The sequence below is a fragment of the Sceloporus undulatus genome, chromosome 1 (genome assembly GCF_019175285.1).
Source record: "Sceloporus undulatus isolate JIND9_A2432 ecotype Alabama chromosome 1, SceUnd_v1.1, whole genome shotgun sequence".
NCBI classification, from domain to species: Eukaryota; Metazoa; Chordata; class Lepidosauria; order Squamata; family Phrynosomatidae; genus Sceloporus; species Sceloporus undulatus.
The window spans coordinates 31,473,863-31,491,063 of record NC_056522.1 but is presented as its reverse complement, the minus strand read 5'-3'; the positions used below and the strand labels follow the sequence as shown (position 1 = coordinate 31,491,063).

Below are 17,201 nucleotides of genomic sequence, written 5' to 3'. Positions count from 1 at the left end.
AAAGGTCTGTCCTCTATTTTTGCAAGCCCTGAACCTTGGAGTCCTGGGGGTGAAAAGCAGAGAGAGAGAAAGGTCTGTCCTCTATTTTTGCAAGCCCTGAACCTTGGAGTCCTGGGGGTGAAAGGCAGACGGAGAGAAAGGTCTGTCCTCTAGTTTTGCAAGTTATGAGCCTTGGAGTCCTGGGGGTGAAAGGCAGAGAGAGGGAAAGGTCTGTCCTCTATTTTTGCAAGCCTTGATCCTTGGGAGTCTTGGGGGTGAAAGGCAGAGAGAGAGAAAGGTTTGTCCTCTATTTTTGCAAGCCTTGAACCTTGGAGTCCTGGGGGTGAAAAGCAGAGAGAGAGAGAAAGGTCTGTCCTCTATTTTTGCAAGCTATGAGCCTTGGGAGTCCTGGGGGTGACAAGTAGAGAGACAGTGGGGTCTGTCCTCCTTTTTGCAAGTCATGAGCCTTGGAGATGCTTCTGGTAAGGGGAAGAGTGTGTGTGTGTGTGTGCGCGCGCGCATATGCGCCGAGGTTTATTTCCCCTTTTCCATGCCGAGACTGATGCTTGGGAGAGGTCCAGAGAGGGAGATATAGGGAGGGAAGTAGTGCTCCCCCCGCCCTTTAAGATCTTTTGTAACATCCTCCGGTGTTTGCCTCTCAACTTATCCACGGGTCATATCAAAATCCATGATTTTGGATCCAAAAACTGCCCTCGACTTATACATGAGTATATACGGTATTTTGTAGAGCTGATGTTTCCCTCCTGTTGTGCTTTGTGGGCCTCCTGAAGGCATCTGTTTGACTACTGTTGAAAAGAGGATGCTAGTTTAGCTAGGCCTTTGTTTTGGGAGGCCTTTGAAATGTTGGACTGCAACTCCCAGCAGCACTAACCAACATCAGCTGTGGTAAGGAATGTTGGGAGCGACAGTTCAACAATATTTCAAGGTGTGCAAGTTTCTCACTTCTGTTCTAACAAGAGTTATAGTGGGCCCTTCACAGTCACTAAGATTAGGAGCACAGGACCCCTGTGAAAGTGGAAAAATTGCAAATAAAAAAAAACTTTTTTTTCTTACTTAAGAAAACACCTCTCTAGGAATTTCTAGGTCCTCCAGCAGAACTCTGTGACGAACATCTGCCAAAGGTTGATTACACTGGGGGACCTACAGATGCATAGATAAGTGTTTTCTCTGGTAATTTCTAGGTCCTCCAGGGCAACTCTATGGTCAGCCTCCAGCAGAGTTGCTCAGGAGGACCTAGGGATTCCTAGAGAGAACAAATGTGCAAATAATCAAATCCGCAGAAGCCTCAAATGTGGAGGGCTGACTTTATATATATTTTTTACATTCTTCAAGTTTATTTCAAGATTAAAAAAAAATAAAACACTACTTCCCTCCTGTCTGCCTTGCTTCTGTTGCTCACCATAAAGGTAGTGGTACCAAGGCCACAGTGGTAAAGCTACAGAAATAAAATGGTCGCTAAGGCACTGTTTTCAAATGAAAAAGGGGGAAAGTCTTCCTGGAGAAATGTCTATCCAAATGAGGGATGAGTTAAATCTCTGAGGATATTAACTTCCTTCTAAAATGAACATTAATATACAAGCATCCCAGGTCCTCCAGCACAAGATGAGCATAAGATGACTTTATATGTTTTTGATACACTGCTACATTTCTTGTATGTCACCCGTTTTAATATTATTTACTAAGTATGGTCTTGACAGGGCCTCATCCTAAGGTGTTTACAGTCTGAATACAGACAGAAGAAAAATCAGCAGGTGACATGGGATGGAGGCAAGGTTGAAACAGTGGAGGAATATGCTATTATTCCAGTTAAACATACTAGGTCAGATTTTGGACATGTCACTATTTGTGGACTGAAATCCCCCAGCCAGCATGGTCAGTAAGCTAACTTTTCCAAGGTCCAGTTTGGCTTATTTGCAAAAATTGGGACTAGAAGATTGTTTTGAAGGCATTGAGAAAAAAATTGTCTGTGAACTCTTCCTGTTGATTCATCAGATTCTGAAATAGGGCACTTTCAAGATGATAGCTAAAGGGTGACAGAGTACAAAATACATTATACCAACTTTTGATGCTCATATGCTTCTTTATCAGGCAGAGATGGTAAAAAGGCAAGCTGGGAAAGCAAAGTGGTTTTGCTAAAGTTACGAATCTACATTTTTGCTTTGAGGTGCTTCACAGGAAGTGACTTTGTAGGCAAAAAAGTTTGCCTATGGCCCCAATTTGACTGGGAACAAAGAGACTAAAATGGAGCTTCTGCATTTGAAATTTCAAAGAACCCCTTTCAGTTCACTTTGTCTGCTTCTATCCAATTCATGGTCTCAGGCCATTTTGTTGGGAATGTGCAGTGAATCTCCCAGGAATCTCTGTACTGTCAGGTTTAGAGATACATTTAGAGGTTTCAACAGGTGATGTATGTCAGTAGGACCCAAGTTAAGTTACTTTACATGGCATTTGGAGGGAACACATTCTTAGAAAAACAAGCCCCAGTGTAACATTACATAAACTCCACTTTCTCCAGTGTGGGAACGTCCCATTCGGCTGATAGGTTCACTATCTTCAGACATATTTTAAAAAATGCAGGGATAGCTGGGTTGACTGTAAAAGAAAAGACTGTAAAAAGTTCATATTTATTAGGCCAACAAGTTACTTTGGGATAAGATGCAAACTTAAAAATGGGCTCCGATGATGGCATGTAAGGAACAAGAGTCACAGTAATGTAATAGTTTGAGTGTTGATCTAGAACTATGGGAGACCAAGGTTTGAATGTGAGCTCCACTCTGGAAATCTGCTGAGTAAACTTGGGTAGTCATATTCTGTCAGCTTCAGAGGAAGGCAGTCGCAAACCTTTGAATAAATCTTACCAAGAAAACGAGAAGGCCTCCATAAGTTGGAGTGGACTTGAAGGTGCATTAACGACAAGAACAATAAATATATGGAACACCTTGTATGATAAGAAATATGTGGCACTTTACATAGTGCATGGACAAGTTATCTTTTCAAGAGGTGGTTAGCAGACTAGTTTTATAGTAATTTGTCATTTACAAGAATGGGAGATATAGGTTAAGTAAACAGTTACAATTTTTTTTATGAGTATGTTTAGTCTTATAAAATTTTCAGTGTAACAAAGCACTAGTAAAGAAAAAAAAAAAAGAAACGAGTAGAAATCCCAGCTCTCCCACAACCTAATACTATTTAGAGGCTTTGGGTTGCCTCTCCCATAACTCCCAGCCAAGCCAGTCTTGCTGAGAATGTTGGGAATTGTAGTACAATGCATGTAGAGGGGCAACATTTTCTTTTTTTTCCCTGTAGCTCTGAAATGCCTACAAATAAGGCATACATGCAAGTGACTTCCGTCACTGTATGAGAGGAATAGCAGATGAGCCAGTGTGGCATAATGGTTTGAGTATTGGACTACAACTCTGGAGACAGGTTTGAATCCCAGCTTAGCTGTGGACCTTGGGCAAGTCACAGCCTCAGAGGAAGGCAGTGGCTACCCCACCCTGAACAAACCTTGCCACAAAGACCCTGTGATTTGCCTTAGAGGTGCCATGTCTCCTTGAAGGCACACAACAACAAGGACAACATAGCAGAGGAGAGATAGTTTAAGAGATTAATGGGAGCTCTTACTGACTTCCTCAAACCATCTTCTTTGATATTGTTTCTTTAATGATGGTCATCTAAAAGTTGTTCTTTCATTGTTTTATTTTGGTGAAAGCAGTAGTTCTTCACTCCCTTCAGGGGAAACAACACAAAAGGACCAAAGCAATGCATTTGTTTCTTTGACATGTTAACAATTTTCCCTTTGTGAATTTCAGTGCATAATTAGTTGAATCATGGGGCCTGTGTGTCTCATTAACCAGTTTAGTATCAACTTTTAAATACAGAGGGACAAACTATGACTTGTAAACACACAATAAGGTTTATTTGGCCAAAGATTCCTTACTCTGTGATGGAAACTAATAAAATTTTGGGAAATAAGTTTTCATAGAGAGGATATTATCTACAGATAATACATCCAATTATAATTAAAACATAAAGCAAATCAGTTTAAAAAGCAACTTTGGGTCCCATCTTGGGAGAAAGGCAAGATATAAAATTAATAAATAAAAAGCACCAATAGAATTGGCAATTATACAGATCCGCCCTTGAAACCTTATGTCAGCACTACTAGAATTTTGCATGTTCCAAAAAGGAGTATTCTAAGTAAAGGGCTCATGCCTGCATTTGAAACTAAGAAGCATGGAAGAAGTCAAGATGCCTCCAAAGATTATATAACTGCCATCACTTTATTTATTTATTTACCTTTGACAATTTTTAAAGAATAAAATGGTACTGTAATCTCATGAATATTGTCCTGGCAAAAATGTGATAAACTCATTTTAAATTTTTTAAAATTTAAATGCTTTTATATTGAATAAATATGTATTATGTTTGTTATAAATAACTCCTAGAGTCCCAGCTAAAATGACCTTTGGTCATATTAATTGAGAAGTTCTGGGACTTGTAGGTTTGTTTATTTTTTAAAAAACTTTTCTCACTTCTGAAATAAAGGGATGTTAACCTTAACATTTGTCTCTTAAAATGAATTATGTTTTCATTACACTTCTGGCTTACTATAAGTAAAAGGATAAACAGTTGTAAAACTGTATCTGTATATTGAACAATATTGTGCTTTAAAATAGTGAATAGTAAAACATTATAACAAGAGAATAATGGACTATATTAAAATTACAAATATGAAAAACAATGAAAATGGTAAAAACCATTAAGAATATGAAGGCATCTGAGTAGAAAGGTAAAAATGTGGTACTTTGAAAGGCATGAGGAAATTAAAAATCCATGCCTGGTGTTAATAGGATATCAGAGTGCCTATTAGGTGACGTTCTATAGTTGAGGCACTACCCTTCTTTCTAGTTGCTGCCCTTGTGACAGTTGCTGTCAATTACAACATTTACATGAGCAGGTTCATGTATAAGGAGACAGTTTTTCAGGTGTCTGGATGCCAGGTCCTATTTGACTTTAAAGATAGGCACCAGCACTCTGAATGGTCCTTAGAAATGGGTCAGAAACCAATTAGTTGTTTCAGAACTGGCAAACTGTGTTCCCTTCAGTCAATCTCAGTTAGAAATCCAGTTTCAGTATACAGTGGTCCCTCCACGTTCACTGTGTTTAGGGGTGAGAACGTGGAAAAACCAGAAATAAAAAAAACCTGTACTTCTTACTTGAGAAAACACTTCTCTAGGAATTTCCAGGTCCTCCAGATCAGCATTATGGTCAGCATCTGCCAGAGGTTGATCATAGAGTCATGCTGGAGAACCTACAAATGTCTAGAGAAGTGTTCTCTCTAGGAGCTTCTATGTTCTCCAGCACATCTCTGTGGTCAACTTCTGGCAGAGTTGCACTGAAGGACCTGGAGAAATTAATCAAAACAGCAAATAATTAAAGCCGCAAAAGTCAAAGCCACAAATGTGGAGGGCCAGTTGTAGTCCTAGATAGATTTATTCAGAATTAAGCCCCACTGAATTCATCTTTAAGTTATAATCCTGGATGCATTTAGCTGTATGTGAGTTTCACTGAAAACAGGGCAACATTTCTGAGTAGACAGGGTAGAATCCATTGTTAGCATCTTACCACCATACTGTTTTCCCACACAGTGTGTCATTACGATAAATGCTAACTCCTTTTTTAAGCAATATACTTGTAATCACAGATATACTGTATAATATTTCATCTTTTTACATCAGTAGCCAAGGCAGTATGTGTGTTTGTGTGTATGTGTCTTCAAGTTACCTGTCATTTTATGTCAATCCCATGAATTTAATAGGATTTACTTCAGCAAAAAAATTGTCACAGGTGGTTTTGTGAGTTCCTCCTTCTACATCACCTAGTATTTATTGGCAGTTTCCCATCCAAGTACTAGCCAGGGTCAACCCTGTTTAGATTCCAAGATCAGATGGGATCTGGTGCCTTTTAGGGTATACAAGAATCTAAGTATGTACAGTTAAAATAACATTAAAATGTACTCAATAATGATGTGATAAGAACAGATTTAACAGATTAAAAAACAGATTAAAAACAGCAATGTTCCTCTTGTTTTTTCCTGGCTCAGCCAGTGAAGAACATCTTGGTCACCGATCCATATTGATCCAAACAACTTAAGCTCTTTATGCCTATCCATTCTTAAATGGATGTGAAATGATCGAGAAACCTTTTTGTTGCAGCTTGTGCTTCTTGCTGAGTATCCTCATTTTCTAAAGCAAATAGAAGAGGAAGAAATGGGAGGCTGGGCATCAGCTCCACTTTCATACACTTTTGCTGTTTTATGTGTATATTATGGATGCACACTTTTAGTAATGTGCTAGTGTACAGTGGTCCCTTGCCTTATGCAGGGGATCCATTTAAGTTCCGCCTATGCTTGAGCCCCATTGAAAATAATGGGGCTTGTGCATGCAGAAATGGTGCTGGGCTTTCAGTGTAAGCTGAACGCCGCATAAAAGGTGCCCGGGTATGACACGGGCACACTGTATTTTCATTATGCTTTTATTGCATGTGTGTTCATCCCTATATGTTATTAACCAAAGGTGAAATAGTTGTGTGTGAGAATAAAGTGGCAGACCTTGGGGGCTAAGTCTATTATGGTGCCATATGGAATGATGTTCCTGACAGCTTGTAGTCTATCCTTGCATGGGATGTTGATATATAGCAGGGGTAGGAAACCTTTTTGAGCCGGGGGCCGGGTTGCTGTCCCTCAGACAACTGGGGGGCTGAAGCCGGGGGGTGGAGCTTCCACCCTCTGGGGGCAGAGCCGCATGCCGGTGGCGAAGCTTCCACCCCCCGGGGGCCAGGCCTCCTCTTTGCCTCTAGGCTGCCGCCATTTTATTTTCCAAAAATGGCGGTGAAGTCTCGCGCGACCTCGGGGAAGGTCACGCGAGACTTCACCGCCATTTGAAAAACAAAATGGTGGCCCCGGGAGCTGGGAAAAGCCGCAATCGGTGGCGGCCGGGGCAGTCAGGGGCCGGCGGAAAGGCCTCCGTGGGCCGCATCCAGCCTGCAGGCTGGGGGTTGCCGACCCCTGAGCTAGAAACTGGTTGTCAGATTGTAAGCACTTTGTTTTTAAAAAATGGGTTAAATATTGCCTAGAATACTCTTTGCTAGAGAAGTTATGATATCAATTATGTACTTCTACAAATGGTGACCAAAAAGACAATTGCCATTTTGATTTGTTATCTCTTTATTGCGTATGCTTGTTATGAGACATCCTCCTTTGGTCATCTTATAGCCTATGTATAGTTCTTGTTAAGTCTGTTTTGACCCATCTGCTCAGTTGAAGCCTTGTATCAAAAGTTGCTATTAGGCTTTTTCCTCACCTAATGCAAAAACTTATTTTTATATTAATGTTCCAATGTGTATTAGTAAAAAATGATTTAAAAACAGCATCTCTTTCATGGAGAGTGGAAGAATAAAAGAAAATATGAAGATAGTTGATTTCAGTGATGTATACTTCTAAGTAAGTCTTGGGTCATGAAGACAGACATATCTATTCACATATCATAGAAATTGCTGTAATTGCATATTTTTCAACAGTTTTTCAACAGTTGTGGCTTCCTGGTCTGTGTGGTGGCAAATCCACTTTGAGATTTTATTTGAACTTTAAAATCCCTACACCAGATATGAAATCTTATCCTAAAAATAAATTCAGCACCTGAGATAACTCCTTTAGAGTTTGGACTCAAAACTGGGCCAGAGTCAGTTCCCTAATGACATGAAAGCCATTAGCTTCCAGATTCTCAATATTCTGAGGTGCTTGTATTGGAGCAGATTAGTTTAATTTAGATCAGTGTTTCTCAGAATTTTTACCTTTGTGACCCTCTTGACATAGTATATGAATAAAACATATTTTCCTTGTTTAGTGTGTGTATTTTTGTTCTCACATTCATGTATATTAATATTTTAACATTTTATGGAAAATTGCTCTCTTGCTTCTCCTCCTCCCTCAAGAAGAGGCTCCAAGCACTCTTCTTGCATTTCTCTTCCCCTCCAAAAAAATTGGAAGCAGAGGAGGAGCTGGAGGGGGGGGGGCAAAGCCTCCAAGTCTTGTGCCACCCTTGAGCAACTCTTGCTCCGTGGCAGGTCCTACCACACAGTTTGAGAATTACTTATTAAATCTTACAGCTTGACTTTATAGTTGAATTATAGATTAAGTTATTGAAGAGTTTAATGACACTGCCCTGTATCACTTCACTTTTTCCCTTGCATTATGTTGGAAATAAACCAGGATGTGTTTAGCCAATGATAGCTTCTCATTATGCCAAAAGTGGAAGACTATAATTAATGGCTTCTGAACAAGCCAGGATATGAGGTTGTATTTTAAAGCTGACCTAATATCTTGGCTTGTTCAGAAGTTGTTAACCAATGTCTTCCATGTTTGAATGTAATGGAAAACGATAGTTAACTCAGAGCTTCCTGGCTTTCCCAGTTGTGCTTAAGGAAAAGCAAAGCCTATGCGCTTGCAAAACTGCTTCCACCACATTTTAGAAATGTCTTCATCCCTGGTTGGCTTTTACAGTTTGTTCAGGCTTCAGAAAACATGGTTTTGCATCATTAACAGTGTTGACTTAAACTGCTTATCACACTTGAATCATTTGTGGCACATGTGCCAAAGGTGGCACTCAGAGCCCTTTCTGTGGGCACACATGCTGTCGCCCAAGCACAGAGTTTGCCAGAGTTTCTTACTAGAAAGCCAGAGGGACGTGGCACTTTGCAATAAATAAGTGGGGTCTGGGTTATAGTTTGAGCACTCTGTCTGTAAAAGGTTCACCGTCACTGACTTAAGGAATTCAATATTGCAATTGTCCCAACTCAGTTATACCACCTGTGGGATAAGTCTTCTTGCTCTTGTCTCTCAGCACAGCAGATTCAGCCCTCTATTAATCAACCCCTGAAAACTTCTGATGCCAAGGCTGAACGGCATAGGCCATATATCTTGTATTAATATTTTCCTCCCCATGTTTCTTCTGGCTTTTTAAAAAAGAGTAATTTGGTGATAACATTCTAGCTGCAAACAAAAGCTTGTTATTGGGTTTTGTTATGCAAAAAGGAAAGTGTCTGCACAGCTCTTTTCCTTTTTATCTTTAGTGCCTCTTGAAACTGGAACTACCTAGAACTTTCATGGTTAGTGTTGACTGTTGTGATGATATTGGAGAATGAGGGCTGAGTCAGATGTTAACATTGTCATGCAAAACTATCCTGTTCAAATGAGTTGCATGGCTTAACTTCTTCCCCAGCAAATGCATGGAGCCCATGGGTACATTTCTTTTAACAGAAATATTAATTTGACTGGAGTTTGACACTAGAAGTCAATTCTGATCCATTAGATTGTACACACAGCCAATAGTTGTTTTTTTAATTGGGATGAGGTTACCCTCTTAATAGTTTTGAAAAAAATCTGTCATTCTGCAGACCTTTCTACATTTATGGTGACACTTTGCTCTCAGTGATCCTATTTTAGTTCTGTTACTTTGAAACACACTATCTGAAATTGCTACTAGAGGGAGTAGGGATTGCTTTATTACTGCTCTTGCTGATGTTGATGTTTTATAGTTAATTTTATTTTGTATTTTATTTATTCCATTCATAGACCTCCCTGGCAATGTTTATATTGAAGGAAGGCATAGGTTTTTTTTAGAATGAATAATTGTTTTTATATTCCTGATAAAATAAATATGACAGGGGGCAAAGCTGCGTCTGTTTAAGAATATGTATAAATGATAATACAAGTTGGGCTCTTAGGCAGCAAAATCAATCTGCCTTCAGGATTCCCCCCCCCCCCCGACACTTGTTGCTAGTGCTGGTTAGAGATTAAAATACAAAAAATGGCATTTCCTCCTCCCAGTTCCTGGGCATGAGAATCAGTTAGATAATAAGTCATTTTGAAAACATATTCAGCCAGAATTTTTATTTCTACTGCTTTCATCCTAATTGGATGTCTAATAACAGTTAAAATCAATAATAAAATAACAAACAGTGGTGGACAAGTATAGAACAGAGACATTGAATAAAAATCATGAAATGAATGCAGAACAAACAGAAGGACTTCAGCATATGCCATCCCAATCCCATCAAACAGATTCCCATATAACCTTCCAGTGTAAAGGATACAATATTATGTCTACTAAAAGGCTACGGAGTATTTTTAGTAATGTTAACTAATTTGTAAAAAAGTGTAAAATGACTGTTACTTGGTTAAAGAAACAGATCAATGTCATAATTTTCACCAAAATTATTAATGTTAATGGATCGATTTTTAATTAATATTAACAAATTTGTTTAACAGGAAGGATTCTGAGTTCTGGTTGAGCATAACAGGAATCTTGAGTGCTGGCAGTGAATTCCATGCACTACAGAGATTATTTTGTAAAACAGATGAGGCTTTGGCTGATGTCCGTGTTCCAAAACTCCATTATTTTATTTGGTATTCAGAAGCTTTTGTTTTATATTTATGCTGGTAATTCCTTCACAGCATAACATCTGACTTCAACTAGAGATTAAAAAATTTTGATAGCAGGTTAAGGTTTTGTTTAAAGTAATTCCAGTAAAAGATACTTCTTGATACACCCAGTATACATCTAACTTACACAATAAGTGATGTAATACCCAGTCTTTAAATAACAACTGTATTGTGGAACAGTATATTATAGTTTTCAGATATACTAGTTACACCTAATTAATTGTTGTGTTATTAAAAATAATTGAACTTACTCCTTTGCAGCAGTTACTGTGCCTCTGTTTTTCTGTCCTTGGCAGATTCTCTGTGTACTTAATTCTCCGCATAAAAATGGCCACTTTCCCAGAGGCAGTCACACAGCAAAGGCCTCTCCCAATTCTGATTTGTGAGACACCTCAGACACTCTGTCAACAGAGTTACATGCAGCCCTGAATAAGTGAGAAATGGGGCTGTTGCTCAGTGGAAGATCACTTGCTTTGCCTGTAGAAGGTCCCCTACATTTAATCACTCACAATTTCAGGTAGTTCTGGGAAAGATTTCTGCCTGAAACCTTGGGGAGCTGTTGCCAGATAGGGTCAACATTGTTTAGATCAGTGGTTCCCAAGCTTTGATCCTCCAGGTGTTTTGGAGTTCAGCTCCCAAAAGCCCCAGTCAGCTTAGCCAACAGTCAACAATTCTGGAAATGGAAGTCCAATACACCTGGAGGAACCAGTGGTCTGGCTTGGTGTTATTTATTTATTTACCTGGCACAGCACCCAAGATGGCTTTCAACATATTAAACAAAGTACAGCTAGCCCTCAGGTTTCCTGGGGTAGGAGCATACACAATCCCCCATGAAAGTGGAAAAACTGTGAATATTTTAAATATGCACGCTACAGACTCTGCTATTGCAAAAATCTCTGCCTTGTTTCGAGGCCATCTCCACCACACCTCCGTTGCCTCTGCCTCCTATGACAGCGACACGTCTGTAAAAATCTCCTGCAGTGTCATCGTCCTTCTCTTGACCTCCTCTTCCTCTCTGTGCCTGCCAAACTGGGACAGGTGGAAGGGTATACAAGCTCACTGAGTGGGCTGAGTTTCTCAGTATGGTGTAGAACAGTGATTCCCAAACTCAAGTCCATCAGGTGTTTTGGACTTCAGCTCCCAGAAGCCTCAGCCATCTTTGCCAGTGGTCTGAGATTCTGGGAACTGAAGTCCAAAACACCTGGAAGGCCAGAGTTTGGGAATCACTGGTGTGCAACCTGGTCTGTCTTAATATAGCACTCCAGCCACTATACAACACTGCCTTGTCAGAGCCAGCTCTCACTAGGGAGCAGGTAGTTTAGGCCAGTGGACATCATGCTTTTACTAACCTCACATCCCTCCCCCTCCCAGCAGGCTCAGGTGCCAACTATTCTTTATCTTTTGTAGTGATGAATGCTTATTACATTTTATCCTACCTCAAGTGGGAGCCTTGCTTGGAGTTTAAGCAGAAGTACTGAGAGACCTGCACTCACCCAAATTTGGCTTTGCTTGACGGCTGTTCTGCTACCACCACACACCTATCCAAGAGAGAAATTAGGCCACAAAAAAGTGAAAGAGGCCTTTGCCATTGAGTCCTCCTTCCTCCACCCCTCCTTCTTTCCTTGCCTTTCTTTTCCTTCCTTCCAAACCAAACTCTGTCAGCCACAGGTCTCCTGGTCTTTCTGCTGAAACTATGTTGAATACCACAAGGGGCTGTTCCCACCATTCCAGTCAGTGAAATGGGAGGACAGCTGAGAAGGGGAAGCTGTGGAAGAGTGGGGAGATTGGTGAAGGGGTGGCAGAGGGAGCCTGAAAGAGGTGTCCTGGTGCCCAGGTGGGAAAGGGAGATATGGAGCGCAAGGTATTGGCTGGGAAAGGAGATGGAGAGGAGGAAGAGTTGGTAAGGAAAAGGATACCAAATTTCCCTGGGAAGGTGTTCCACAACCTAGATTAGAAGTAACCATTGTGAATATTGTTTGCCATGTCCTCACCAAATATGCCTGTAGTGGTGGTGAGACCAAAAGAAAGTCCTCCACCAAGGATCTTAACCCTTGGACAGGTTCCTTCCTTATACTAGAAGAAGATACACCAAAGGTGTTCTAGTATGTAGAGAGATCTTGTAGCACCTTTGAGACTAACTGAAATAAAGGTGTTCTAGTGAGTTGTCTAAAGAACTCTAGAATGGCATACAATTATTTCTTCAAATTACAGTATTTAACTCTGAAAACTGTTTTACCTTACTTTATTCCATATTTCTCTAATTAGCAGAAAATAGTTTGCAAAATAGGAATAAAATTGCTTTTAAAAACATGTCCATTCACCTTTGCTTTCATCACACTACTTTTGACTTCCTGCTCTTTTAGTACCTTTTTCTCCTGTTTACAGATTGGAAAGTTTATCTTATTTAAATGAGAAAGCAAGCAGATTTGATTTGATGTACCATTGATTAAAACAAACAAGCACAAGTTCTTGATTAAAATTAGGAAGCCATGCAGAAAACCTTGATTAGAGTTGTTGACTTAAATCATATTTACCAATGCATAGTTCAAATTATTAGTTATTTCCTTGAAGGAAGATATATTTCATTTGCAATCCATATTAGAATTTATACTTGGATTTCCATTATCCTGCTATAATCAGTATGGTGTAGTGGTTTGAGCAATGGACTATGAATCGGGAGACAAGGGTCCAAATCCTGGGTCACCTATGTAACCTCACTGGGTAACCTTGGGCAAGTCACACACTCTCAGCCTCAGAGGATGGCAATGGCAATGGCTTTTCCTTCTTTTTTTTAAATTAAAGTCCCTTTCCACCGGTTTAGCAGTAACACTGGCAACTAATGACTCCCATGTCAGTGGGACCCAAAAAAAATATTAAAAAATCCACTCCAGGTTTTGAATAACTTTAAGGAGCTGTCTAATGTGCTTGAACTCATTTGGTGGGGAAATAGAATGTAGTACCGTGAAGTGGATTCACTGTTCCACTATTTGGTAGCCACCAGCTGCCAATGCACCTCTTATGTGTGTCTGGTTCAGTATGAATTTTAACAGTTGCACAGTTCTGCAGGTCTGTATTTAGTTTTGTTTCATATTGTAAATTTCTCCAGTTCTTGTTGCTAATAATTCCATATTTTGTGCAGAAAGGGGGCTTTCAAAAAGGATTGTGTAATTCCGTAGGCTAGTCCTCTGTTGTCATTGCACTCATTTACACAGCTTTTGTGTGCCCAAGGGGCAGGGGCACAATTCCTCCTTTTTCCTTCAGCTCACCTTGTACCTAAAAACCTTAAGAACCTCCTCTGGATGCCCTTCAGAGCAGATTTTCAGCAGCAGAGAGTACTGCAGGAGTAAAGGACTGAAAATCCTGATGCTGCTTCAAGCATCATATTGGACTTATGCCTACTTAGGAAAGTAGGTCTCCCAACATCTACCACCTGTGATATGGTGAGGATTGCATCATGGTGAAGCAGATGAGTTGCGATTGGAGGGGTCAGTAGGTGCAGTCCTACACACACACACGCCTTCCATGGGTGTTCTTTGGTAGAGCTTAGACTCTAGTCCTAATTCCAAAATACAAGTATGTCCCTCAAAACATTTTTTTAAAATGCTATTATGAATATTAGGCAGATGATTTAGTGTTTCATACTGATTATTTCCCTTGCCACCTAGTCATTAAACTATATTAATTGAAGCTCATGATCAATGTGTTCATCCGTGGTGTTTCTTCCATTTATTCATGGCTCCAATTTTCTATTCCTTGCTGACAGCACAAAGACTTTAAAATTCCTAAAATGATTAAATATTTATCATATGCTTCTGAATGTTACTTGCATGAATGTTAGGCAGATTCCTCAGCTTACATTCCTTACCACTAACAGAAAAGTCTGCCACAGAAAATGTCCTGACAATGGTGAGTGGATATAATCTAGGTACCTTGTTTGTGTGAAAAGCGGTACTGTTAAGTCATTCTTCATTAGAATTTAATAGATGAACTAATTAAGGATGCAAGGTGGCTGATTAACAGAAAATCTATGAGCCTTATTAAATGTGAAATATAAAATAACCAGGGAGTTTGTGATCTCAGAAAAACATGCCTGGATTTGCTTGAAAAGCCAGTAAATGAACTAGGGAAATTGTTTCCAGCAATTATAGTAACTTATATGGGAGTGTTTATGAGTTTAAAGCATGGTTGATTAGAAATACTAGAAAGTAAAGCATAATGTGCATTTTAAAAATTGCTCCAAAAAATTGAAATCTTGGGGCTAAAATTTACTATATTTGCCTATTTCATGTTGGATCAAAGGATGGCTTTTGTTGGAGGTGTGAAAGAGTAAGGCATTTGTAGAATTGTCATGAAATTTCTGTCTCAGACTTGTGTTATTACTTATATGGGGAAAGTGATGCTAGGTCCAAAGAGATTTTTCTGCTAATAGACTAGTGGGTTTCCGTGACTGAGTGGGAAATCAAACCCTGATCTCTAGAGTCATAGTCTTACGCTCAAGACACTACCCCACACTGGCTGTCATAGTTGAAAACACACAGTTAAAATGGGCAGAGCAACCATCCCTGAATCTAAAGATCATATGAAATAATACAGTCTTGGTTTCTGCTGGAAGCTCAAAGAGGTATGGAAACAGATTGACTTGTCTTGGGATGGAGTTTGACAGTTGGCACATCACTGTACAGAAAGGCAAGACAGAGGAGGGCAGAGCTGAGACTTCTCCCCTTTTCCTCCCCAGCAGAACCTCAGGGTGGCAGTGAAAGGACACAGATATAGGATTACAAAACAAGGTGCCCCCGGAGCACAAACAGTTCTGTGATTTCTCTCTACATTATTTGAACTGGAGCTCTCATACACTAATTGATTTCTACTTTTACTTTGCTTTTTGAATTTTAACATCTTAATTTAGTAGGGGGAAAATAAGCTGTTTGTTGCAACTTTTTGACCTGTGGGAAATGGAAATCTTTGCTGATCTACTGTAAATCATGTAGAGATTTGTCAATAGATTTTGGTGTATCTTTTGCCTCGTCTTGCCATAAGAGATTACAGAACTAAGGCGTGCTGAGGCTTTGGGTGGAGTATGTAGCTGAGAGCCAGCTGCAGATTATTTAAAAATAATGCTTAATGTTGTAATGTTCACAATAATAAAACCTCCATATATGCCTTTCTTTATCTGTAGTAGTAATCTGTTTTGTACACAGATATAAATTCAAAAAATATAAGAAGGAAGAAGAATAGGTGAATTCTTTCACTTCTAACATATGTTGTTTGAAAAACTTGGTAGAAAGTGACAAATATATTAATGAATAATATCCTGTGTTTTCTGACCAGGTATTGATGCAGTGGTCCATTTCTTCCTATACAAATTTCCCTGTACCATCCCAGATTTGTTCAGGAGGTTCCCTCAACCCATTTGAGAGGATGTAATTGTGGATATATAGAGGAAATTTGTTCTTCCTGCAGCGTCCATTATGCCGGCGGACAGAAAGATTTCATTTCAGTCCAGCATATGAATAAATATTTTATCAATCCAGGTTTTAATAAGTATAACTTAATACCAATAATAATGGGACTGAGCTCTGTTTTGCTCATGCTGTAAACCTCCCCCCTCCCCCCCCCAATTTGCAGTGAGCAAATGTGGTTACTTTAATCTTGCTTTGCAGAAATGGAAAGAAGCAAGCATTTTTATTTAAGCAAAATGCAAGTAATGGTCAGAGATTGGGGGAAAATCCACCTGAAACTGTGAGGGTAAAGATTACATCAGACTTCTTTTTTTCTTTCATTGTACAGAGGAAGTTGAAGAAGAATGTGAAATTCCTAAAGAGGTAGACTTGACTGATAAGCAGAAACATCAGTTGAAACACAGGGAACTGTTTCTGTCTCGCCAGTATGAGTCCCTTCCTGCAACACATATAAGGTAAGAAGTTGCTGAGAAAATAACTTACACCATGGACTCCACTTCTCCCCACCCTTCCAGCTGCTGCTAACTCAGTGGATAGAAATAAATGACTCTCCTCTTCATTGTTATATCTATCAAATGGGTTTTCAGACATCACATTCCCATTCCCGGTGGATTTTATATTGTGTGTGTGCTCTAATAACTTTTAACTTTTGTATATTTTAATGAAATTGTATACTATTTTTAAGTCAGATGATTTTAATTACAGTGGTGCCTCGGGTTACGAAATTAATTCGTTCCGCCGCCGCTTTCGTAACCCGAAAAGCATTCGCAAGCCGAAATGCCATAGGCGCTAATGGGGAAAAGCCACGATTTCGTGCGAAAAAGCGCCGAAAAGCACCAAAATTTTTTTCGTAACCCGGAACAATTATTTTCAATGGATTTTTTTCGTAACCCGGAAATTTCGTAACGTGGGTATTTCGTATCCCGGGGTACCACTGTAATTTGAAATTTTCATTTTAAAGTTTTAATATTTTTATCTATGATACACCTTGGGAGGAGGCAGCATACGAATTATTATTATTATTATTAAGCTTTATTTATGAAGCGCTGTAAATTTACACAGCGCTGTACATGCAATCTTTTTAGTTAGACGGTTCCCTGCCCTCAGGCTTACAATCTAAAAAGACATGACACAGAAGGAGAAGGGAGTGGTGGAGGGAAAGGGTAAGAGGTCCAGCAGTTCCTCTCAACCTCCGAGGTCTGGACCAAGGCAGATGGACTGGAGGGAGGGCAAGGCTT

At 39.6% G+C, this 17,201-nt stretch overlaps 1 protein-coding gene across 5 annotated transcripts in view; it reads left to right on the top strand.

The window, feature by feature from the left end:
* Positions 1-17,201, top strand: part of MTA3 (metastasis associated 1 family member 3) — a 166,244-nt gene that overhangs the window by 14,748 nt on the left and 134,295 nt on the right. For all 5 annotated transcript variants that reach the window (XM_042442499.1, XM_042442507.1, XM_042442531.1 and 2 more), the window contains exon 4: positions 16,292-16,418. In XM_042442499.1, coding sequence (XP_042298433.1) covers positions 16,292-16,418 — 127 coding nt within the window. The remainder of the gene's footprint in view (positions 1-16,291; positions 16,419-17,201) is intronic.